The sequence below is a fragment of the Phoenix dactylifera genome, chromosome 6, assembly GCF_051530095.1.
Source record: "Phoenix dactylifera cultivar Ajwa chromosome 6, Ajwa_hap1_PhDact_Kaust_v1.1, whole genome shotgun sequence".
Classification (NCBI taxonomy): domain Eukaryota; kingdom Viridiplantae; phylum Streptophyta; class Magnoliopsida; order Arecales; family Arecaceae; genus Phoenix; species Phoenix dactylifera.
Window position 1 is genome coordinate 34,404,511 of NC_143195.1, and position 25,475 is coordinate 34,429,985.

The 25,475-nt window shown below is 37.0% G+C and overlaps 1 protein-coding gene across 6 annotated transcripts; it reads left to right on the forward strand.

The window, feature by feature from the left end:
* The first annotated feature begins 2,766 nt into the window (after positions 1–2,766).
* Positions 2,767–24,835, forward strand: LOC103704656 (protein ARABIDILLO 1-like). Of its 6 annotated transcripts, none has more exons than XR_603658.5 (13): positions 2,792–4,642; positions 4,731–4,889; positions 4,971–5,051; positions 5,141–5,272; positions 11,433–11,560; positions 11,958–12,045; positions 14,528–14,622; positions 16,794–16,857; positions 18,518–18,693; positions 22,019–22,240; positions 22,966–23,050; positions 23,718–24,116; positions 24,475–24,835. XR_603658.5 is itself a non-coding variant. In XM_008788037.6 (12 exons), exons 1-12 carry the CDS (start codon positions 3,245–3,247, stop codon positions 23,892–23,894), a joined length of 2,805 nt encoding a protein of 934 aa, XP_008786259.3. In that variant the 5' UTR covers positions 2,767–3,244; the 3' UTR covers positions 23,895–24,382. The 6 variants fall into 6 exon arrangements, 4 of the variants coding, with proteins under 4 accessions (XP_008786259.3, XP_008786260.3, XP_088579986.2 ...); XR_015988212.2 differs by lacking the exon at positions 24,475–24,835 and adding an exon at positions 19,592–19,636 and having other exon boundaries at positions 2,800–4,642; positions 23,718–24,382; XM_008788037.6 differs by lacking the exon at positions 24,475–24,835 and having other exon boundaries at positions 2,767–4,642; positions 23,718–24,382.
* Positions 24,836–25,475: the final 640 nt, after the last annotated feature.

Consider the following 25,475-nt stretch of genomic DNA (forward strand, 5'->3'; position numbering starts at 1 on the left):
TTCTGTTTATGTTTCATATCATGACACTTACCTTTGGTGTTAGAAAAAAAGTATCAAAATAAATCAATAAAGCCGATGTGTTAGGGGCGAGAAACTTTCATACTAAAGGCACTAACTTCTTTAGAAGATCTTTTCATGTATTAAAGAAAATTTAATCCGCCTATTTATATTGCATCTCTTTTCATTGACAATGAAGGGAGTTTTCATGCAATACATGGCAAGATAGAGATTAGAGTGGATAAACCAAATTAAAAAAAAAAAAATTGAAATCACAAAAGGTTTACATACAATTCATTTCGTACTAGAGTTTTATATAATTTGCTACATAGAAAATTTCATGCAAATCATAAAAATTTGGACACTGACTCGCCCCATAAAAAAAAGTAGCAAATGAACGTGACAAGTTTTTTAGAAAAATGAACATAACAAGTTTATGCTGCCTTCTTGGATCTAACTCAACTTTTTATAACTAGATCTAAAGCTACTATGTTATGAGTAACTAAAAGCCTAGTTTCCACTTGCCTTTGCTTGGCTTGAGAAAGGATTTAGCAGAGACGAAGAGAGAAATTACGCTAATATTATATATATTTGAATTCAGAAGATTCTTTCTTACATAAAATGTATCGATATTTTCTACCTTGGCATTAAAGCAGTCGCCCTCGAAATGAATCTACTTTGATAATCAGGAGAATGACGTGTCACGGGCAAGTAAAAAAAAAACAGATTTCTAATTCTGTAATTATACACGTATGGATTTACAAAGAGCTTCCAAATATGCTCTTATGGAATAAAAGCCAATTAAATTTAACTAAAAACTAGAAACATGTTTTATCTACACCCATCAATGCTTTACTTTTTCATGCAAACTAGTTTGAATTGGAATGAGAGGCTCTTGTGAACGTAATATAATTTAAGACAAGAGTCGAATATTTATTTTTCTAAGGAACCAAGAATAGATTCATTATTGTTGCCTAATATTAGTATTGAAGTAAATGGAAGGTTGCTCACAATATATAGAAGCTTACACTATCAATTGCACATAGTTGTTCAACTACTAGTTAGATATTGCAAAGTACACTTAATAACGATAAACCTCTCCATCTAATTACATTCATGCCCCACAAAGATGTTAACAATAGAAATTTTATTTTTTATAGTGCATGATTATTAAGACTGATCAACTTCTTTTATTAGGATATGATTTGTATTTCAATTATTAAAATTCTACTATCAATACCTTGTATGAAGTCCAATTCACTAACTCCAAAAGTAATCTCTTTGTTTAAATATTTTGTATAAATGTTCCTTTCATTACCCATAAAAGGCCGCTTATAAGTGCACAATAGTCTAAAGTTAGATTATCATATCTATTTTAGCCCATATCTTACATCTTGAGTGTATTCAATTTCTAATTATCATATTCACGTAATATCTTGTGTGCGAATAAGAATATTTACTCGCATCGTTTGTTATTAAAGAAAGCATGCCAAGAAAAGAATGAGAATGATGAGCTTGTATGTACGTACAATCGTACGATTTTTGGATATTATGATGATATATTTTTAATATAGTACAGTAAAAATCAAACCAAAACCAATTCCTGTTTAGTTATCATGCACAATGTACTAATTTTAAGTATAACTTCTATTGATAGGTAGGTTTCACATTGTTGTTATAAATAAAATATTGAAACATTCCATTAGATTCACCCACTAACATTTAAACACATGCAATGTTAATGCTTGATGGATAGTTAAAATCATTTCCAATGATCATTACATAGGACTAGGTTTTTGGGTGACTAGATTTCTAAAATACAAAAAATTTATTAATTAACTACTACTTTGCCCCTCCCCCAGCAAAATAAAATTAGAATAAAAAATGGTATGTTTAAGTCAAATGTATCGGAGTTTCTCCAAAAAAAATTTTATTTTGATGCAAAGGGCAAATCTTGTGCAACTTAAAGCGCTTTTTTTTTTTTTTTGAAAATATCTTTCCTCCACCCTCGCAAGCCTGGCCTGCGAGCTTTAGGATATTATTAAGTGGAAAAAAAAAGAGATAGAGGATTAGTGTGGCACGTATATATGTATATATATATGTATATTTGTGTACGCATGCATGCATATATATGCCAATGTATGTATGAGTGTGTGCATGTATAAAGCACTATTTTAAGAAAAAAATATCATAACTAAAGGTGAAAAATAAAATTTGCATGACAAAAAAAACAAAATAGATGTAAAAAATAAAAATTGTGATAAATATAATTTATTTATTATAGATAATAATAATAAAATACAGTAAATGGGGACAAAGATTTTATAAGTATATGCTAGCGCCAGTTAAAACGCACGGTACAAATTATATTTGTTGGTAATAAAAATTTTATGTTGTATATAAAGTTTATGCCATTCAGGTGCTAAATAATGAAACCAATTCAAATTAGATGTTACAAATACACCAAGCTTAATCCTCATTCTATGTTATAAGTATTTGCCAGCTTTTATAACTCATAATAGTAATTCAACTTATTTAGATATTTATCAAATAATATCATAAAATAAAAATATTCACATGCATCATGCATGAACTAGCACCCAGCCAATAATTTCGTGACTACTACCAAATTTGAATTTATTGGTCCTATCTCCATTTTTTGTGTTCCAAATGTCTATAATTGGGTCTCAAATTCCATAATTTTGGATCCACTTATACAGATCCATTGCCACCCTTCCTATATCTATATCTATATATATATATATATATGTAGACGGCTTTTTTTTTTCTCTTCCTCCTCCTGGAGCAGAGAAACCCAAGGGGGAGAAGAGACGCGGATCCATGGTTACGAGGTTCCATTTTCATCCCCTCGCCGCCCCACCCCAATCCCTCCCACCTTCTCCATCCCTCCCCCTCTTCCGCTCCTCGCCCTCCTTCACTTATAGACTTCCCCTTCCTTATAGGATTAAAACCAAACGATAAAAAATAAAAATAAAAATAAATCGAAGCGCCCGTGCGAATCCCTCAGCTCAAGAACGCCATCTGCAATTTCCGCAAAAACCCTCGTTTCTTCCATTCTTTTTGTCCTCCATCAATCTCCCAACAAACCCTAGAGAGTTCACCTGTACAAACAAATGAAAACCCTCAAAAATTTTCGTAGAAATCCGTCGAATTGTTGAATTAGAGATCGTTGGAGCTCGCCAAATCTTCTTTCCGCTTCTTGGTCCCGAATTAGGGTTTTGCCGCCATGAGCCGGAGGGTGAGGAGGCGCGGCGTGCAGTCCAAGGACAAGGAGAAGGTCGTCATCTCCCCGGTCTTCCCTGAGGCCCCCGAGGATTGCGAGATCCTCCGCCCTGGCGGCGGCGGCGGCGGAGGCGACGGTGCTGGGGTGGCCGCCGTGGACTGGACTTGCCTCGCCGACGACACCGTGGTCCAGCTCTTCTCCTGCCTCAACTACCGGGACCGCGCCAGCCTCGCTTCCACGTGCCGCACCTGGCGCCTCCTCGGCTCCTCCCCCTGCCTTTGGACCGCTCTCGACCTCCGTGCCCACCGCTGCGGCCCTGACACCGCCGCCGCCCTCGCCGGCCGGTGCTCCCACCTCCGTCGCCTTCGCTTCCGGGGCGCTGATGCTGCCGCCGCCGTCATGAACCTCCAGGCCCGCGGCCTGCAGGAGATCGCAGGGGACTACTGCCGCGACATCACCGACGCCACCCTGTCGGTGATTGCTGCCCGCCACGAAGCCCTTGAGAGCCTCCAGATCGGCCCCGACCCGTGCGAGAGAATCACCAGTGATGCTATCCGTCATGTCGCCATGTGCTGCACGAGGTTAAGGAGGCTGCGCCTCTCCGGCATCCGGGAGGTTGACGGAGAGGCAGTGGGAGCCTTCGCGCGGCATTGCCCGCAGTTGGATGAGATAGCCTTCTTGGATTGTGGGAGCATCGATGAGAGTGCTCTTGGGAAGGTGGTGTCCCTAAGATTCTTATCCGTTGCAGGGTCACGGAACTTGAAGTGGGCTACGGCCTCCCTTGCCTGGAGCAAGCTCCCAAACTTGATCGGTCTGGATGTTTCAAGGACGGACGTCTCCCCGAGTGCCGTATCGAGGCTTATCTCCCTGTCCAAAAGCTTGAAGGTGTTGTGCGCTCTCAACTGTGTCGCACTCGAGGAGGAAGTGAATCACAACCCCGCAGCATTTACCAATACCAAGGGCAAAGTGCTGCTTGGCCTTTTCAGTGATATATTCAAAGGGATTGCTTCTTTGTTCAAGGGCACTGTGGTTAAGGAGCGGGGTATCTTCGGGGAATGGAGGAGTTGGGAAAACAAGGACAAGAACCTGAATGATATCATGATCTGGATTGAGTGGATCCTGTCGCAATCACTGCTTCGTATAGCAGAGACTAACCCACATGGCATTGATGAGTTTTGGTTAAGGCAAGGTGCTGCTTTGTTGCTGAGCCTGGTGAAGAGTTCACAGGCGGACGTGCAAGAGAGAGCGGCGACTGGGCTTGCTACATTTGTGGTCATTGATGATGATAATGCAGCAGTTGACCCAGCGAGGGCAGAGGCGGTGATGCGGAATGGTGGGATACCTTTGCTTTTGGAGCTTGCAAAGTCTTGCCGGGAGGGCATACAGTCTGAAGCTGCAAAGGTTGGATTTTGTGTTGATCCATCTTATTATTAGCAGATATTGTAGCTTGATTTATCAGCTGCACATAAGGGTCCTTTTCAATGTCCAGGCCATTGCAAACTTGTCGGTAAATACCAAAGTTGCGAAAGCAGTTGCTGATGAAGGGGGTATCAGTATTCTTGCAGATCTGGCGAGATCCATGAACAGGTTGGTTGCTGAAGAGGCTGCTGGAGGGCTCTGGAACCTTTCCGTGGGAGAAGAGCACAAGGTTTGCATTCTGTTCATTCTGCTGCAAGGACTACCTTTCATTCTTGGTGTACGTGTTACTAATTTATTGGATTTGTTTCAGGCGGCCATTGCCGAGGCTGGTGGGGTAAAAGCTTTGGTGGATCTTATTTTCAAATGGTACTCTGGAATAGATGGAGTTCTGGTATGACCAGTGCTTATGTGATGGTTGGTTTATCTAGAGTAGAAGATAATGTTCTCAAGTCCTGCCTTCTTGTATTTATTCTTAAACAGGAACGTGCTGCTGGTGCCCTTGCAAATTTGGCTGCCGATGACAAATGCAGTCTGGAGGTTGCAGTGGCTGGTGGTGTCCAAGCTTTGGTAATGCTTGCTCGGTGGTGCAAGGTTGAGGGAGTACAAGAACAGGTATCACTGACTTTATCCTTATTCCTTAGTCTTAGTGGCCCACTTTTTTTTTTCGTTAAACAGTATTGTACTGCATCTTCGAGGCTTGTATCCACATAATAAAGGTAGGCAAAATGTAGAAGATTTAAAAAAAATCTAAATTTCTTTTAGGTCAATTGATTCATTTATTTGATCTGTTTCATTCTAGATCTTTCTCCTTGTCCCACAATTTAGTGCACTGTTGTGTATTTGACATTTGGGCTGTAAAATGAGCAATAAACTAGCAGGTATTGGCAACAACACCAATCCAAATTAATTTGGTACTTCTAGTCATCAATATTTGGAATACAGATTTTCTGTATACAGTTGTTATTATTCTCGTAAATTGCTTTAAATTTAACATATATTATTTATTAATTTAACTGTTGTGCAGCGGCATTAAGGCAAATGTCTTTAGGATATTGGAGTTGTCCTTACTTCAAAAACATGCTCTATATCGAGCTGATAACCATAGGAACTGAATATTGTAGCACCAATGTAAAAGTCAAAATTTTTACATTTTTGACAACGAAAAATTCTCCTTTCATTTATGACAATAAGGGTCAAAATCTTTATATTTAGTGTTTCATATATTTGATGTTCCGTCCTCTTTATGGGAACGAAGCAAAAACTTGACTTTACTAAACAAGCGAGAAAAGCCCTATATATTATATTAGTAAAGCGCTAACACGTCCCTTATGCCTAGCTAACGCCCTTTAGTTTGATTGCAGCTCGCGCAGGGGCGTCTTCCTCTTTCCGTCCTTCATGATCTTCTCATTGTTTTGTAATTTAGTGCGCTGTTCTATATTTGATATTTAGCCCATAATTAAGCAATAACTAACCGGTATTGGCAACAACATGAACACAAACTAATTTGGTGTTTGCAGTACTTCATATTTGGCATGTAGACAGTTGTCATTCTTCTGATAAATTGCTTGAAATTTAACATAATATTCTTGTCAACTTGATTACTGCATGGAAGCTCCATCCTTCCATTAGGTAAATGATTCTGGGAAATTGGAGTGTGTTTACTTGAAAAATATGCTATATATTGAACTTGTAACCATACTAACATCAGATCTTGGAACCAATTTAGGGGTGAAAATCTTTAAATTTTCTACAGTGAGAAGTGGTCACAACTTTTAAAGGAGGGAAAATTGAATGTCATGCCCATTATGATGATATATGGTTCAAATGACATGGCATGTTTAGTCAAAAACTGGCAGGTTGCTTCTTAATACAAGCAACTTGACAATGGAGGAACTGGGTGGTGATATGTTAAAATAAAGGACTATGCCTCAAGGTCAGCAAGCTTAGAATTTGACTTGTCGCCAGGCAATTCTTTCAAAAATTGTGGAATTATATTAAGACAAGGTTTTAAGAACCTATTCGTCTTACTATGGACAAAGTTTTCACTATTTTACCATGACATTCTTTTTAAGTGTGTTCTTTTCGAACTCCTTTATTTGGTGGTTGGCATGCAAGTCCTTGTGCACATCACAAGAGATGAGAAGAGAGTGTCATGGAGCTTAAAGTTGTAGATTAGCTACAAGATACTTGAAATTTTGGAAGCTAGATAGCTATTAAAATGCATCCAGTGATGGAGATCAAAGTGGATGAAGAAGATGACAAGAGTTGAAAATGAGGGAAGGGTTGTTTTTTTTTTTTTTTTTTATCGATTCCTTTATATATTTCTTTGAAGTTGTATCATAAATTAAACTAGCAAAGCATTTTGGAATCTTGATGCTTCTTAACATAGAAATTAGCTGTGTTCAACATGTATAGAATGTACTTCATTGGTGCCATTGGTTGTGAAAACAAGTTATGTCTAAAACAGTTGATAATTGGTTGCTTTTCAGCCAAATTTTGTTGGAAAAAGGACAGCAGATCATAGATAAAATGTCTACCATGCTTTGGTTGGCACAAACTAGCATACCGATGCCTTACTAGTGCATGCAGCACAACTGTGCCACTGCTCCGCATGTTGTAGTGCTATTGCATGTCTATGCGTGCCAAGTACTAGCATAACATGGCTTGTTGCAACCCAACCATTACAGCAAAAATGCTTAGGCATTGGAGACACATTAGGCTTGGTCTTAACTAGGTGCATACAGACCACCATGCTCTACAATAATGTCTTTGGTGGCCCACTCTTTGACAGTTCTCATTCAGATCTAAATATTCCTTTGCCATGTGATACCTTTCACTCTAGCACAATCGGGTAGTCCTTTCAGTATGGTAGTTGCACTCTAGTCACTAAATAGCCCTTTATATGGGCGACTCACTTTAGCGCAACTCTCCTCCCCCATCCCTTTAGTTGCGGAGTTGGCTCTAACGCCAGATGATATGATCCTAACCGCTACACCAAAAATTCCTAGGGGTTAGATATGTGTTAGGCTTAGGCCTTAACCAAGTAACAACACGTACATACCTTGCTAGTGCGAAGCTAGCACAATGCCATCACATGATACTTCAACTTCATGCAGTAAATGACTTACAAATATGGGAACTTGCTTTCCAGTAAGAGTGAGAAATGCTTGTTGTCTCTAGAGGGACCCACTTTAGCATGTTGAAGAAAGCAGAATCGAAGAATATAATCATTTGGACGTATAATTTTGAAAAGGAATGCTCAGATCTGTCGATGTAAAACAAGGTCAGTCAAGGAGATGAGTTAGAAGATGTTAATGCTTTCGTTCATGGGCAGTTTATATAAGAAGCATGGATTTAGATTTTTGGGCAGTTATTACTAAATGTCTTGAGCCTAGTAGAGTAGTATGTGTAAATTCTTCTTCTTTTGAAGTTCGTTGGATATGCCATTAAGTCAATCATTTGCGGTTTTAGGGAATATTTTAGCTGGCTCATATTTGTAAGAACAGGTAAGAGGTCTATTTAAGTGTCCTTTATGTCTTATTGACATTGATTTTTGTGGTAAGTTGTTGATGGTATCACATTAGTTTGTTAAAAAGACAATACTGGAGGTAATTTGGTGCTTGACGAAGATCAATAAACTATTAAGGAAAGTGCTAGGTAGCCACATCCTAGCTTTCCCATGCCTATTGCCACACGTGGGGACTGGCTAATTTTAGGTCGGAATTCATGGGGCTAAGGTCCAGTTTCCACCATATCTCGGAGTAAATGAAGAAAATATATTTCCCATACTACCCTCTTGAACTTGGTCATCTATGTCGATCTCAATTGCTCATCTACTTGTTTCTCTCTATCCCCTTTACCTCTATATCTCTGAATCATTCCACGTCTATTGTGCCCCTCTTGTTATGTCTTTCATGGAAAAAGAGATTTTGTTTTTTGATATTGTAAGTAGAGCAGCAGGCATGGTAGAAGAAATTATTATTTTTCTTTTCTTTTTTAAAAAGTTTCTACTTCTTGAGGAATGATAATCGTGGTAGCTTGAATGAAAAAAGAGGAAAACCTTGTATATAAATCTTACGTATTTGGTGACATATCGTTGAATCAATAGTGATGCTCAGTCTCTTTTCTGATCATTCTGCTACAAATTTCGTGGCAATCTGAAATTCACCATTGCTCTATGCTATTCTATGTGCGACATACTTTTGTCTTGTGGTGGTTGCCCATGGTGGTTACCATTTGTCCACCGTTCTTGTCTATGCTTCTGCGTTGCCCCTCCTGTCCATCTTTCTAAGAGGAGTCCTCAAATCACGTCCACAGCACCAATGGATGCCTGTCCTGAACCTTTTGGAGATATATGTGAAGAGAGATAAGGGGATAGAGTATAAGGATCTAAGGAGTTCTGTAAGAGAGGGGTTAAGAGATAATAATGCAGGATAGAGGGGGCGGTCAGGATAGGGTAGAGATGGGTTTGCTTGCTCCCCTCAGGTGGTTTCATCTGAAAGAGGGGAGAGAGATGGAGGAGAGAGATGAGATGGGAGAGGGAAGTTGCAGCATAGACATAAAGGGTATATTTGGGATAACAATTCTTGTTTACTTGTGAGACTGGAGAGTCTGGTTTTCTGTCGTGTGGTCATAGGCGTGGGAAAGCTAGGCGTGGCCCTCTAGCTTTCCTCTAAATTATTCACGTTATTGACCTTTTTGCAGACGAGCTGATATTTGATATGCAACTAGAGAACTTTTGGTGTAGCTTTGTTCTAGATGTTCCAGTGTTTTTATCTGATATCTTATAAGGTTTGATGCGGAAATGGTTTATTGCTGGAAGTCTTTTAGCTTCTAAATGTGGAAAAAAATTCAAAGTTAAAATGAAACATATAGATAAATTTTTGGTTGGACAAGTGGAAATGGAAATGGAGTGGTTGCTTCAGAGATCAGGTCCCTACTTTCTGCTTTTTCCTTCTCTCTTTTAAATTCTCATAGCCTTTAGGGTGTCCTTATTTGCACCAATGTCTTTTTCACGTCTTGATATAAAGCTCTTAATGCATCATGCCCTTGGAAAAGAACCTCGGGTTACACCAGGATGAAAGAAGAGAAGGCTGAGAACTGATCACTCTGGACTGGTTTCTTATTCAACTATGTAGAAAAGGAGGTGCTTATACAGCTTCTTTTATTTTATTTTTTAACCTGTGCCAATCTTGGATTTCTTGGAGGCCTTTAAATTCCAAAATAAATTAAGAAAAACTTGAAAGCCAAACTTCTGCCAAGGAACATCATTTGCATATGCAAAATGACAAAGCTGTAATTCCTGACATTATTGATGGTTCTTCAGCAAAAATGGTCATCATTTCTTCTTCTTGACTTTGGTTCATGAATCCTAGGGCAGCTGGAAGGCTTGTTACTGGATTTTGTTTGGCTCATTGGATAATCAAGCACTTCATCTGGCAAGACAATCCTTTATTTGTTGGATGTGTGTAACTAACTAGTACTTTATTTGGCCAATCAATCTTTATTTGGAAATCAAGCAGGAGGCAGCTCCTTTAGCTACATCATGTCATTTGCATTGCAAGAAATATATAGTTCTTTGGTGCCTTTTTCACATTTTGTTTGTTAGAAAGTTTGTATTAGAAAGAATCTGAAGAATTTTATAGTTGTTGAGCTTAGTTAGGCTGATTCTTTTATGCCACTCAGTAGTTTGGATTTCGGTCATTGTTGGCAAATGCCACTCTAGGGCACTGTGAAATTTTCACTATTGCAACCTTTTTGTATTTTGTGCTTACATATTTATCTCCTTGATAATTATTAGGTGTCTGTGCTCGCCTCCCCTGTCCCTTTCCAGTTTTGCTTGAATTTCACTTTTTTAAAACTTGCTTGCTGACAACCACTTTACACATGTATACAGATAAAGAAAGAGCATGTGTTTTCACCTTTATTGTCCTTTTTTCTATTTCAATGTTACTTTTGTCTATCTTGATTAATATATTTATCCAAGCTATTTAATTACAGAGATCTCGGGTATGTTGGTAGGAGGCTGATACTCTAAGATGAATTAAGATCTTCTTATTATATTGGCTGAGATGGAATATTAGGAAATTGAGAAAGAACTGGGATTTCTGAGATCTTAATTAAAATTGTAGGAACTGAGATATTGGTATCTTGGCTGGTATTAGTGTTATTCATTTGAATATTTAATATTCTAAAAAAGTAATTTACAATTCTGAAATAAAAAACAGTGTAGGAAAAATCATATCGATTCATTTTGGCTGATATAATGGGGAGTGAGATATAGGTTGTATCATATGTTGACTGCCTGAGAATGATACAAACTGATATCTTGGCTGAGATATCAACTGAGCATAAAACCTTTATTCATTCGCCATTGAAGTGATTCACATGGGTTCTTGTTCAAGCACAGGTGTATGGAGAACGGAACATGTACTAATTCATGTTTCTTTCAGATTTTAGTTTAAGCAGAAATGTTATTCTAAAATTACATTCCATTAGAAATTGTCCTCCAAGTCTCTTTGTGCTTACACGCTTAGAATATGACCAACATCAAGTTGGAGTTTTTGCAGCAATTTGGTAATTTAATGTTGGGAGTGGATGGCATTAAGTTAATGATTTAGATGCTCTTTATATGAAAATTTCTTGCAAGCTTTGTCTGTGACAATCTCCCTCTTTCCCACTTAGTTTGAACTCATCCCTTTTAGTAGTACATGATTCTTTGCTGCAGTGCTGCTTATTTGTCCTTTTCCTCATTCTCCTCTCTACTCTCCAGGCTGCTCGAGCTTTAGCTAATCTGGCTGCTCATGGAGATAGCAACAGTAATAATGCTGCCGTTGGTCAAGAGGCAGGTGCACTTGAGGCATTGGTGCAGCTAACTTGTTCTCAAAATGAAGGTGTAAGGTAATTGTTCTTTTAGAAAGTAATTGTGATATATTACCATCCTTTTTTAATTGAGGATTTGTCAGCTCCAACAAACTAATGCATTTTGCTTTGATGTTAAATCTTGTTTAATGTGGAAGATTGGCTTGATTTGCCATCACAATAACATTAAATCTGAAAGGGCAACTTCTTTTCTTGTTCCTTTACTTGTGAACGCTAAACAGTTGCGGCAACTTCCATCACCATTTGATAGAGATGAATTGAAACTTCTCGTACTTGAAGATAATTTGTTTATTAATATTGTTGAATGACATGTGCTTCATGCTTAAACTTCGTTTTCTTTTTTTTTTACTTGCATATTATTTATGCATGTCAAGAAATTAAGTCAATATTCACTTCCATTCATAAAATTAACCAGACAAGAAGCTGCTGGTGCTTTGTGGAACTTATCTTTTGATGATAGAAACCGAGAAGCAATTGCTGCAGCTGGTGGGGTTGAAGCCTTGGTACGTCCTTTTTATTTCATTTACTTATTTATTTTGACATGAGCACTTGTTCAATATCCATTGTTTATGTGCTATGCAGTCTTGCTTTTGCGAAAGTTATGCATACTATATGAATGTGATTTCATTTTGAGCTTTGAGATTATTATAACAACTTGTGCTTTGTCATAGCATTTGTTTATAAAGCTATGCATCTTGTTCAAAAACAAAAGAAGAAAAAACTATTTTAGAATAAAAAAGTGGAAAAACTTGCAGAAAAAAGAAAAGGGAAAGAAGGGAAAATGTTTGTGGTGATCTATTGCTCACGGATTACTCGATATGATAGCGCTACTCAATGAGTTGAGTACCAGCACATATGGGTCTGTACTAGCCATACTTTACCCTATTGATAAGGTACTTGGACGCTACCTTATTGAATTTATGAGGTACCAGTATAGATACCAATATCGATACTGCAAGACTTGGCACTGATTGTTCTTTTATTCATTTCTCTCAGTCTCTCTCTCTCTACATAACACACATATATGTGCATGTGTATGAAGTATTAACTTGTCTTTTCTCCATGAGTAGAAGCAGAAAGGTAGAATAATTCCTTGACCTTCCTTTCCATAACACCTTGACCAAACCTAGTACTGGAGCAAACCTAGGGGTGGAAGAGGAGTCTATAATATTCGGCCTGATCCGTTTTTATATCCATATCGATCCGGCCATGGATACAAATTTGAGCATCTAACTAATATCCATATCCATATCAATATCTATCAAAGAAAAATGAATATGAATATGGATAGACAATTATCTGAGCTGTATCAAAATATCTAATTTTGTTTACAATCCTACTTAATGTTATATAGCTTTTATATACTTTTTAGGGAAATAATTGACAATATTAACATAACATTAACTTAATTTATCTTCCATATAGAGATAGCTTTCATTTGGTGGTTCATAAACTTTAACTATCTGATTTATATATGCATTTATATCTCTGATTCTATCCGTACTTTTGTTATACAATTTATATCTTTCCCTGTTTAAACAAATATGAATATGAATTTTAGCATCCCATTATATCTGTATCTCTACCTGAATTCACCAAATAAAAAAGGACATGGATATGGATATCCTGATATCCAATCCATATGCTACCCATTTTCATCCCTAAGCAAACCCAGTAATCCGTACTTGATCTGCCATAGCCTTAAGCCACATAGGCTGGGACCCCTAACTATGTGGGCACTCGCTTGAGCAGTGTGCCCAAACCAAGTAGGCTGCATAAGATCCTAAAACACCTAGGCACATTTGATATTTCTATTTGCTTATGTTTTTGCACAGAGCTTGAAGGGCTGCTAGTTGACAGTGTTTGTGACTCTGTGGAGAGCTTAAAGGGCATAATAGGGTAGTCTAACATAGCTAATTTTTTGCTCTAGTTTCTTGGCAGTGTCATTCAAAAAAGAAATAGGTACCATCCCTTCTTTCTCAATGGTATTGAAAATAGTTGACTAGCGCATGTGGCTCTCTTAGATGGTATCATGAGGCATGTGGTATGTGACTCACATAAGTCCTTTTGTGGTATTCCTGAGTCCCGAAATTATATAAGCCTGAGAGCATTTTAAAAAGCCTTGCCCTGACTAGTATGGTTGGATGAGGCTCAAACCCTTCAAGAGAGTGTTTGACAGGTTCTTCATGTGTCTCCTTTGAAATCTTCATGCTAATATGCCTTGTCTTGTTAGGCTAAAATGCTTGTTCCTCTTTGACTTATTGTGATGCTTTTCTTTTGCTTTGGTTGCAAGAATTTCAATAAAGATATTTACGTGCTAACTTTTGAATTTAACGTCTTTCAAATCTCACCCTTTTTCATGTAACAGAGCCCTATATATGTAAATATTTATATACATGTGTATATATACATCGATATGTATGTATGTACGTACATATGTATTAAGCTGTTTGGACCCTAAAATCTATCCTCTGTATTTACACCTGCTTTTGCTGGGATCCTTGTTTTTCAAAATTGGATATAGAATAGTGGTGTTAGAATTGGCATCAAGAGCTGGTACAGGAAGATTCCTTTGATCTTTTTTTTTTCTGTTTGTTTTTTGATTTCATCAATTTATAAAAGTTGCTTTGCACTTCGCAAAGTGCTTCGCTGAACTTAATCAAAGATAGGTCTCTCCCTTGCTGCTTCTCTCTTTTTGCTTATCTAGATATTATAGCTAGAGAAACTTGAGGTTTCAATTTCATGTAATATAACATGTTAGTTGTTTGTATACATTAGCGAGGGAACTTGACTGATTGGCTTGCTGAGGTAAAATTGTGGTAGAGGGTGGTTTAAAGCCTATACCTTTATCTGATATATCTTTCTCTCTCTAAAGATTGTCAACCCCTTGGCTTTTTTCCATTCATGTGGGTAGTTTTTATATATTTCTTTTACTGTTTAAACCTTTTGAACAGTTAAATATCATTGTCTTGTTTGATTATATAGGTAGCTCTTGCACAAGGATGTTCAAATGCTTCTCAAGGACTCCAAGAGAGGGCTGCAGGTGCTTTGTGGGGATTGTCAGTATCAGAGGCTAATAGGTAATCGTTATCATCATGCTTATTGCAATAGCTGCTTCAGCTCTCTAGTGAGTATTGTAAGAATATTGAGAACTGATCATGGAATTCTTTCATATTGATATCATTTTTTCAATTGATGATAGATTGTGAAACATTTCATACTAACCCTGTGAGTAAAATGGCTCCATAACAGATGAGGTGCCAAGTTAAATAACAATAATGGGGAGCTTTTGAAGTGACTGAGAAAATAACCTGATTTTCACTGAAAGGCAACTATATAAGATAACCATGTCTTTTGAACATATATTCATTAGCTACGAGATGTTTCTCCAAACTTCCTGATCAGTCTTGGAGTTCGCTTCAAAGTGGAAGAAAGTTTCCTTAGCAGTAGGTTTGTTCATGGATGGGAAAAGATGCATGAATTGGGTGAAAGTAATAGTTTTACAGAGGTTTATTAAATTGTAAGGGCAATATTAACAAGTGAAACAACTGAAGTTTAATAAACCTTTAAATAGCTCAAAGTGTTTTAGCATACTGATTACACCACCTATGGGTGATTCAAAACATTCACATTTGAGGAGAAAGGCATAGGGATTTGATTAAGTTTTTGGCAAATGCTATGCTGGATGAATGTGGAAAATCATCTTCGAGTTCAAGTTCATATGATTCCCTTGGCAATATTGAACTTAAGATGCAGAAATTTCAGTTTACTGCTTCTATGGTTGAACTTGCTATTATGGTTGCTGGCACTAGTTGTTCTAACTTCCCATAGTGAACCCTAATTTGATTACTTTACATGGACATGGATCGTCATCTACTTTTACTCGTCAGCTATGTTGATGCTTTGGTTTGTAACTATCTTTGGTTAACAGGTATCTCAAGCATCACCATTGCTCCTCCTTTACACCTTTGGCACTTCTACATGCATAATCATACCAATGCTGCTATTCTAGCTTATTGATATTATTTCTTCATGCCCAATGGACTTGTGTGTTGCATAGTTGTTCATTCTTTTTCATGGTTATGATCCGGCCTAGTTGAAATTTTAAGGAAGCCATGTTGTCTATCTACATTATTCTTTTATTCCATGCATATATCTACTGTTTTCTATACAGTATTTGTATTTTGTAGTAAATGGTAGCTGCATATGCACCCTTTATCATGGCGTCAACTTATGTGACATTTTCTGTATGCAACTATTTGTATATCTTTCTGGTTTTAAGCCTAATGAGAACATCTAATCCAGCATTCTAGATTTTAATGATAAAATCAAAAGAAACTGCAACACCTTCTAGATTTTAATATCATTTTCTAAAAAAAGGATCAAATGATATTAAAGTGAATATTTAGGATATGCATACCAGAGTTTATAATGCTGAAACATGCATCTGCTGAATCTTGTGGGCATTAAATGCTTTATGGGTCTAAGATAAGCCAGAAACTTCTTAAATAATGTTTGTGCCACTTGCATTTAATAATTATCGAAACATAAATTGACATTCTACTAGGTAATTGCCATATTTGTCTTATATGAGTCTGTAAGTTTTTGACCAGAAGTACAAATTCAGTAATCTGATATCTCATGGTTGTCTAAGAATGTTGGAAAACTTCTCAATGTCTTCATCTTGGACGTGTAAGCTTCTATGCTTCATGGTGTACCAAAGAAGTTTTACCAAAGAGATTCAATCTTTGGATTTAAGCTACCACTCCAATTCTGCATTATCACATAGAAAAATTCAATCATTGGATTTCAATAAAGAAAGCGGAAGATACCTTTATCATCACCAACTTAGAAGTTTGTGAACAAATTTTTAAAACCTACCAGCCAAATAATAACCTGGAGAAATGATTTCAGTACATAGGGATGCTGGCTTACAGCCGGTAAATTTCAAAATTATTTTCTCTGTAGGTTATAAATGTCATGATCATGTCTCCATACTTTCCACAGTAATTTACCTAATTAAAGCTTTTTATTTTTTTTAAATTACTTCATTTGATAATACTCTGCTAAACTGACTGATGATCATGGAAGCAGTTTATCATAAAGAAATACTTGTATAGGCTAATAATTGAGCATTTGAGCTAAATTGATAAATTAAAATTTGAAATTTTCTGATCTCTTGTATTAGTTATTTTATTATATCTTTCTTTAATATGATTTATCGCTAATGCACAACTTTTTTGGTTTTCAGCATTGCCATCGGACGAGAAGGTGGTGTTGCACCTCTAATTACATTGGCACGGTCAGATGCTGAAGTAAGTTTTGATTTGTTTTGTTGTAAAGCCAATGAAAGCTTGAAGATTTTTTTTTAACATAAGATTTTAATTGTTCTCAAGTCTCAACAAATAAAGCTTCACTTCACCTTATTAGGATACGAAGGTAGGATTCTAAAAGCTGTCATATTTGATATCTAGATACCTTTTATGTTGGGTCTTTTTTCTTTTATACTTTCGTGCTTCAGATTATACGCATAATTATTTAGTTCGATATCTCAAAAATCTGGACTAGAGTTAACCTTTACAAGAATCATTGGCAAAGGAGACTTAAAGCCCCTCCAGATAGCTGGGATGAAGCTTGATGGTGGGAAATATTCTTTGGGTATCCAGAAAACTTGCATCTTAATACATAAAAATGATCCCAAATAGCTGAGAAAATGCATGATAATGATGGTTTAAGATATCTAAAATTCATAAAGCCTGTTGCTACATCTGGAAGTGCCATATATTGCGTGCAGCTGAAACCTTATCACTTGTTTATGTTGAGAAGAAATACAATCTATATAATCAGCATGACAGTATGGCGGTCAGCATAAACAAAAATCAAGTTTGTCATTTAAGCATTACAGTCTCGTGTATAAACATTCATTAACCTTGTTGCTGGTGATTCATTGCATACAGTAAATCATATATGTTGGTCCTCCTCTATCATTACTGCTTGCTTCTTGTTGCTTAGAATTTGAAAATAGTTTTTTTTTTCCCTTCTAATTCCATACTGCAAGTGTTCATACACGCAAGTTGTAGGGTCGCTAATCTGGTAAAGTTCAGAGGTTGATTTACATCTTAATAAATTTGCACTTTGCATAGTTCAGTGAATTACTGATGTTTATATTGCTGCTAATTGTCTCTTATCTCTGTGGATCTAGATCAATACTACTTGTTGGTCAACATAAATTTTCTGTATTGACAACTTATAAACAATAGAAATCACACCTGATTATTGGATCTGCATTACTTATTGAGATACAAATGGACAAATCTGTCAGTCTAATGACTTCATATGGCTGTATATATATACTTGTATGACAACTAAATCACATAATTTCTAGTATAAAATTTGAAATGTTACAATGGTTTGATCTGTGTAGCATAAACTTTGGAAAAATCATGTTTGGCATGCAGCTGTAATGGATTGTCACACATTAGAGTAGGTGTAATGGGTCCAGTGGGAATTTATGCCAATCATCTTTGCTTATCCAAGGAAGGAATGCCTTAACTATCTGTTGGAATGCACCTGGCTTCATGCCCTGTCTTTACGTTGTACTGCAAATGTAACCTGTGCAGATGTTTATTCCTTTGTATTAAGCTAATGGTTCTTAAAATTGCAGATGGTCCCATGTGAAGACATTTTTGATTCTTGAATGCCGAACTATAAATAGAAGAGGGACCATCGTTTATGCAATCAATTTATCTACATCCAATTGTGATGTTTTAACTGTTGGTGGACAACTTTTGACCCATCCTATTTCTGAGTGTAAACTGAATAGGAACACCTATGGAATTATTCATATCTTGCCTATATCTGGAACTGCTTTTAGCTTTATCAGTAAAGGCTGGCACGCAGAATCTATAAATGTAACAATATAGTGTTTCAACAGTATTGATCATATTGATGAGTTTGTACTTCGTTATTATACAGGATGTTCATGAGACTGCTGCTGGTGCACTTTGGAATCTTGCTTTTAATTCTGGCAATGCTCTTCGCATAGTTGAAGAAGGGGGAGTTCCGGCCCTTGTACACCTCTGTGCATCATCAGGATCAAAAATGGCTCGTTTTATGGCTGCATTGGCGCTTGCTTACATGTTTGATGGAAGGTGCAAAATTGTATATTTCATCCTAGGCACATCTTGTTTGTGGGCTTCTAGTGGGGCATACTTTTGAGTTTTGAGTGTCAATTTCATTTAGGCCATCATTTAAGCCAGTATTTTCTGATATGAATTGCTCGTATTGATTTTGATGCAACATATTCACATTAGAGGTTGCTTGATAATTGATTTTGTTAGGCATGGAATTAATACTTAAAAGACCCCACTTTGTTGCTTCAGCATGGTGATCATTCGAAATTAATTTGTCTATATTGTCGCAGCTGTCAAGAAATGGCTAGTAGGTAGAACCAAGGTTCGCAATCTTGATACTAGGTATCATACCCATAAGTTAGTACGATAAGCTAGGGTGCGCACTCCGTACCGAAACAGCTCTCAAACCATTTTCTTACTTTTTATATTGGTATGCCTCAGTATGGGTCGGTACGTACCTTGGTTCGTCTTGGCATGGGGCGATACAGGTCTTATACCAACCCGAATATGAGTTTTGTACTGGTTCCGATCCGGTACAGTATTGTATGCTCCGGTTTGGGGCGGTACGATGGTCCATGGTAGAATCTTGTTTGGGGTATGCATATTATGTATTTAAGCAAAATTTGCCCGTTCCTAGATCACTCATTTTTCTTCTTCTTGATTGGATATACTAAATTCTAATGCGAAAATAATAGAAGTCCTAAGGTAAGTCATATTTTATATATATGAAATGTGCAATGTAAGATTATAGCATCTGTCTTGCTGTCCCTTGAGTCCGTTCTTCTTGACTAGGATGATTATTTGTCATGTGATTGTGAGGATAGAGGGATGTTGCTTTATGCAGAACATTTTGTTCAGAAATAAAGACATTTGTTTCATTAATATTCTAATCGAGGTATTATGCCACCTGTGACAGTGATTGAAGGCAAGCCGAGTATGTTCTTTGCAGCAGTTGAATCAGGTTCCTTTTTTCTTCTTTTTCTCTTTTCTATTTTTTGAGATTAGGAGGGTTTAATCCCTCCTTTTCTATCATATACCAATTCCAACCTAAAGGACTGACTCCTACTGAAATCAAACACCTGCCCCCCTGCCCATGCGGCAAGGGGTGATACCATCTGAGCAAGTATTCAGTGGTCAGTTGACTCAGGTTTCATATCTTAATTCTGCACCAAATAACTTGTGGGAATTGATGATAATCTATATTTTCTGGTTGTCTTCAGGGACATCACACCATATGCCTGAAATCACATGTATCAAGTACTTAAGTGTCAACTTGTTTCTTCTGTCTATTTCCTCGCCAACTGCACTCTTAAGTTTAGGCAAATAGCAACTTTTTGTCAGAAATCTTCAGTCAATGGACATAACTAATGATCTTTTGGAATGTTTTGACTAATTTGGCTAACTATAGTTGTCCGGGTTTTAGTCTACCATGTTCTTCCAGGCCTTGGATGGGTTGCCGTTTAAAATTAGACAGATTTCAAAATTCACTAATGGTCACCCCTCTTTTTATTTTGATCTTCTATTTGCCCACCAGTTATAGTATGCTTGTGGAGGTCACATATTAGCAGTGAGTGCTTCAGACTATAGATCTACTACAGCGCTGCCTAAATCCAAGTCATGGCTCTGATCTGGGAGGGTGGTTGGTTAGAACTGTCTCCCGTATTTGTTTATGTAGGACTTAGTGAGGGTCTTATTTGGAATGAACCCTTTACTTAAATCATGGAACTTCCATTTTGTTTTCATTGTGGACACCCTTGTTTTATAGGCAGTTGACTGCCTAGTATATTCACCCTCCGTTTGAAGGATCTGTCTCCTCATGATTGATCAGGAACAAAACTTGCTATACTATGTTACATTAGTTGCTAATATTCAATGAATGCCCAGACTTTGCAACTTACTGGGTTGCTATTACTCCCTAGAGGGATGTGTAACTTTTTGATTGTTCACTTGAAATTATCTTACCCTTGGTGATAAACCAAATTTGTCCAGTCATTTGTGATTCAAGTAGTTTTTTGTCATTAGGATTACTTTCTCATGCTGCAATATGTTCTTTCTAAATTGACCTTTGACCATTGCCCTACAAAATAGGAAACAGGGATGTAGCACAAGATAGACTTTGAGAACTAGAAATGCTGGGACTTTGCTTCTGAGTGGTAGATCAAAGTGGCAATGATTGGAATTGGATACACTATTTTTGTTCTCATGATTAAGCTTCAATACTTAAAGGATGTAAACATCAAAAGAGGAACCCCTGTTTAAATTACAAAAATTTTGAAATTATAGTATTTAATAAGGTGGCTTTGGGAAGTTGCTGGGTAGAATGTCAAACTAGAGGTCAAAGGCAGTTTTGAGACACGATGTATTCCATTGCTAGCTGCAGTTCGGTTGCATAATTGTAGGGCAGTTCAAGACCTTTCATCCTGTTGTCAAAACTCAAAAAAAAAGAAAAAATTCAATAATCTTGAGATGAAAGATGTGTTGGAGGGCTGGAGATGACACTAATTTTTCTCTGATAAGATGAATGCTTGTGATTCCTCAAATAGATGTAATCTTGATGTTCTCATTGTTGCTACTCTTCCATGCCTAAATAGGGTGGTCCAAGAGGAAATTTGAAAACTATGTGTCAACTTCAATAATCTTGAGGTGAAAGGTCAAGGGCTGGAGTTGATACTAATCATACCATGACAAGAGGGAAGTACTACAACACCTTGAATAGATCTATTTTTGATGTTCTCAATCTTGCTACACTCTTCCATGCCTAAATAGGGGTGGTTCAATAGGAAATTCAAAACTAGCATGCATTAAGGGATGCTGTCCGCAAACTGCATAGAGACTAGCTCTTGGTTATGGTCTATTTGTTTCTTGTTTCCTTTTAAATACTTGTTGTAAGTACTTCATTTTTCCTTTCTTGATTCTCCAAAATCTTCATTTGAACAGAAATGTGACACATTTGAACATCCCATTTAGTGCAATTATTATTCTTGTCAGTGAAGTTGATGGAGCATGTTTTGTAGAATAAGGAAATGCTGGCATTAAGCATCTGATTTAGTGCAATTATTAGTGCGACATATATTCTTGCTGGAACAGAAAAACAATTTAAATGCTACAGATTGCTGCGGACCAAGCTAAGAAGAATGAAAATAAAAAAACAAAAAGGAAAGATAATAGTATTTCCCCCTCTTTCCTGATGTTTGAATCGTGTCCCAAGTGAATTATAGTTCTTTCTTTGAGCTTGTTTTGGTACAAAATCTAGTGTCACATTAATACTTTGTGTTTCTGAAGTTCTGGTAGAACTATTTGATGTTGCTGTCTTGTTCTCTAAAATTTTACTTTTTATTCACAGAATGGATGAGGTTGCATTGGTTGGGTCGTCATTAGAAGGTGCTTCAAAGAGTGTTAACTTTGATGGTGCTAGAAGGATGGCATTGAAGCATATCGAAGCTTTTGTGCTGACTTTTTCAGAGCCACAACTCTTCTCCATGGCTGCAGCATCTTCGGCTCCTGCAGCCTTGGCACAAATAGCTGAAGCAGCGCGCATACAAGAAGCAGGACATCTGAGATGCAGGTTTATTACATCTTCTTTTTTGTTACTAAATGCAAAGTTCTAATGAAGTCTGAATGAATAATATTCAGTTCATATGATGTGAATATAGGTTGCCACTAGTTGGTATTAGAGATTGTATACTTGAAAAGTGCCTTTCCTGAAATGGTATGCCATCTTTTGTAATATAAACACATTGTATAAATTTACCTTTCACAAAATTTCCTTCTAAAATTTTGTATAGGAACCTTGATGGGTTGCTCCTGGTTGCATGAACTTAAAATGTGTAATCAGGGAGGTAGTTTTCCTGGCCTGATAGTGGGGCCTCTCTATCTCTTGGTAGGCTTGTCCAAAAAATTGGGCACAACTTCATAGACTTGGGATTCAAGACTAGCACGTATTATGTTTTATTCTCAAATTCTGATTGGTTGTACTTTGATTGATCCATAAAGTCAATCCCACATAGACATGATGAGCTCAGTTGTTTACCCTTTTCAAGTTTTTTATTTTTTCAATAGTGGTACATTTTTCAAAGTTGCTTTGACTTAATCTATTGTGAACCTAGAGTTTCAAGTGATGATATTTGTGGGTTGTTTCCTCAAACTATGTGTACCTGTGTACTCTATATTAGGTGCCACCTTAATTTGCATTTTTTGTCTTTGATCCTCATATGGATGATATTAATATTCGTGAAGAAAGAGGAGAGCTTTCCTAATGTAACATAAAATTTTGCTTAACCTGCTTTTCAGTAGAGCCGAGATTGGGAGATTTGTTGCCATGCTTCGAAACCCATCATCCATTCTTCGAGCCTGTGCAGCTTTTGCTCTTCTTCAGGTAAATTTGTCTGTCATTCTTGTCACCTATTTTTGTCATATAGCAGCTTGTGATTTTGCTTTTTTCCGCAGATAAACAAACCTTCCATTTAAAATTTTCCTCCTTGCCCATGTTATAGCCTGATAAGCACGTGTATTTATATCTTTATATTTCAAGATATATTAGAATTAAAAATATCTAAGGTCAAGTTATTGATGCAATTGGGTATCAATGCTACCCTTGCTTGGAAATCCTTCATTTGCATGGAATATTATCTATTTATGGTGACTTGATCCTTCTTAAATCATCTCTTGGTATAATGTGACAGCAACAAGATCGCTATTGCTTGCTAAATCTTTGCCTTCATTTGGTGTTATATTCATTACATAAAACTTATACAGAAGTCGAAGTTTGAAATTTGAAACTTCAAGTGAAATCTTTGTAATACTGTCCATGAGAGAGTATATTCTATTCTAGGAATTTTACCTTTTTCTTCACTCTCCGGAAGTCTTGATTTTTTATATGGAAGTTTGTGCAGAGTTTTCATTTATTTAGAGTCCTTTATGAAGATTATAATTTGGAGTCGTCCATATCCATTCTTATTTCAACTGAATACACAATTGGTCCAACTTTTTTCCCTGACAAATATTGTATCGCCATCTTATTTACTATTTATTCGTAAATGCAGTTCACCATTCCAGGAGGCAGGCATGCGGTGCACCATGCAGGCCTCTTGCAGAAAGCTGGGGCAGCACGGGTCCTACGTGCTGCTGCTGCAGCTGCAACAGCTCCTATTGAAGCGAAAATTTTTGCGAGGATAGTGCTCAGGAATCTTGAACACCACCAGCTGGAAGCTTCAATATAAAGCTTGAATAAGGAAATTGTTCTCCAGCATTCAAGTCGAACACTTGCCCATGCATCAGCCTGAAACGATGTGCACATTTGAATTCTGCTCTATGAAAATGCAGATTCCGTGGTTACTGAAGCTTCTGTTCCTTGACGGAGCTTTGCTTTCCGGTTGATATCCTGAGGCCTAGGCCCTTGACAAACAGAATTGAGGTGGGGCTTGCTTGCGCTTGTTAGTCAGGTATTTAATAAATTAGCCTGACTTGGCTTTTCTGTGATGATTAGAGTGTGGGTGCATTTTTCCTATTTTTTGGAGTGTAGAAGAAGGTGCTGGATGTTCAAGAAAACCAGTATCTGTAAATTTTGCACTTACGTATCTAACATTAATGAGTGTGTTTGTTATAATTTTATTAAACCATATGAAACTCAGGTTTATGGACAACGTGGTCTGTCTTAGTATGTCAACTGTAAATGCTACCGATATATTTATGGCTCCTTTGGGCAACATTTCAATTTTCCCTGCGATGGTTTTTACTGATTTTCTTTCACCAAACTTTTTACTTATTTACTGATTTATTTCCCCAAACTTTTTATGCAAGGGAGCATGGAAATCTCTGGTCTATATGCCTTGTTTCCAAGACTGATCATCTTCCAAGATTGGTTAGCAGAAAAGTGGAAGCTGTATTCTTTCTGTTCGTTTTCCTTGGCCTATGCCATTGCTGAAGTTCTGGTCTACTTGTGCTGATGCTGGTTGTAGTTGATTACCGGTTTACTTGGTTTGGTGGGGGGGAAGCTGTAGGTTATAGGTTTAGTGTTACTCCCTCTTGATGATGTCGTATGAACATTTGGTCCAAGAGCGGTATTTCTTTACGATTGCTGGGGTTACAGGAATACTCGATCAGTTATTATTGTGAAAAATGAAGATAGGAGCAATATTTAACCCACCCACATTTTTTTATCTGTGACGAGAGCATACTTGCATTACTATCACTATACCCACACTCTCTCACGGAAGATTAGAGGTCCAGAAGGGAGAGGTGGACAGCTTACTTTGCTCCCTCGGGGTTAAATATTTCATGAAAGATGGAAAATGTTGTCATTATTAATGAAAGAGAAATTAACGTGATGTACTAGGATTTAGGAGATACTGGTACGTGTTAACAGATTGAGCGCGAAATAACCTACTTTAACAGGCCAGTAGCCCTTTCATTAAGATTTTGTTTAAAATAAATTTGATGCATAAAAATATATCACATAATAAGGTTTAGGCATGCAAACAAACTGATATTTTATGCAGGTGATTTAACTAAACATCCAAACTAATGCTTCCTAATATCTCGTTGACCTACGCCAGAAGTTTATAATTCAGAACACATGGCCCGCTGATTTATAATTTTTTTTTTTTTTTTTTGAAAAGGACATCAGGCCCCAACTCATTATTTGATTTAATGCTAGGTAGCTAACTTACCGGACCTCCCCATTGTCTTCTTCCGAACTTTTGACTGCCTTGGTCCACCTTGCTGTTATTTTTCGTACAATATTTTACTAACAGTCGTTCATCCACAGTACGAAATCTGCAATAATGACGCAGAAAACTCTA

What these genes read in the sequence shown, in the direction of transcription:
- LOC103704656 (XM_008788037.6), top strand. Translation starts at nt 3,245, where the DNA reads ATGAGCCGGAGGGTGAGGAGGCGCGGCGTGCAGTCCAAGGACAAGGAG. An exon ending in TTGAGGGAGTACAAGAACAG is followed by an intron (nt 5,273 to 11,432) that starts GTATCACTGACT and finishes TCTACTCTCCAG; the next exon opens with GCTGCTCGAGCTTTAGCTAA. An exon ending in GCTTACATGTTTGATGGAAG is followed by an intron (nt 18,694 to 22,018) that starts GTGCAAAATTGT and finishes TTTTATTCACAG; the next exon opens with AATGGATGAGGTTGCATTGG.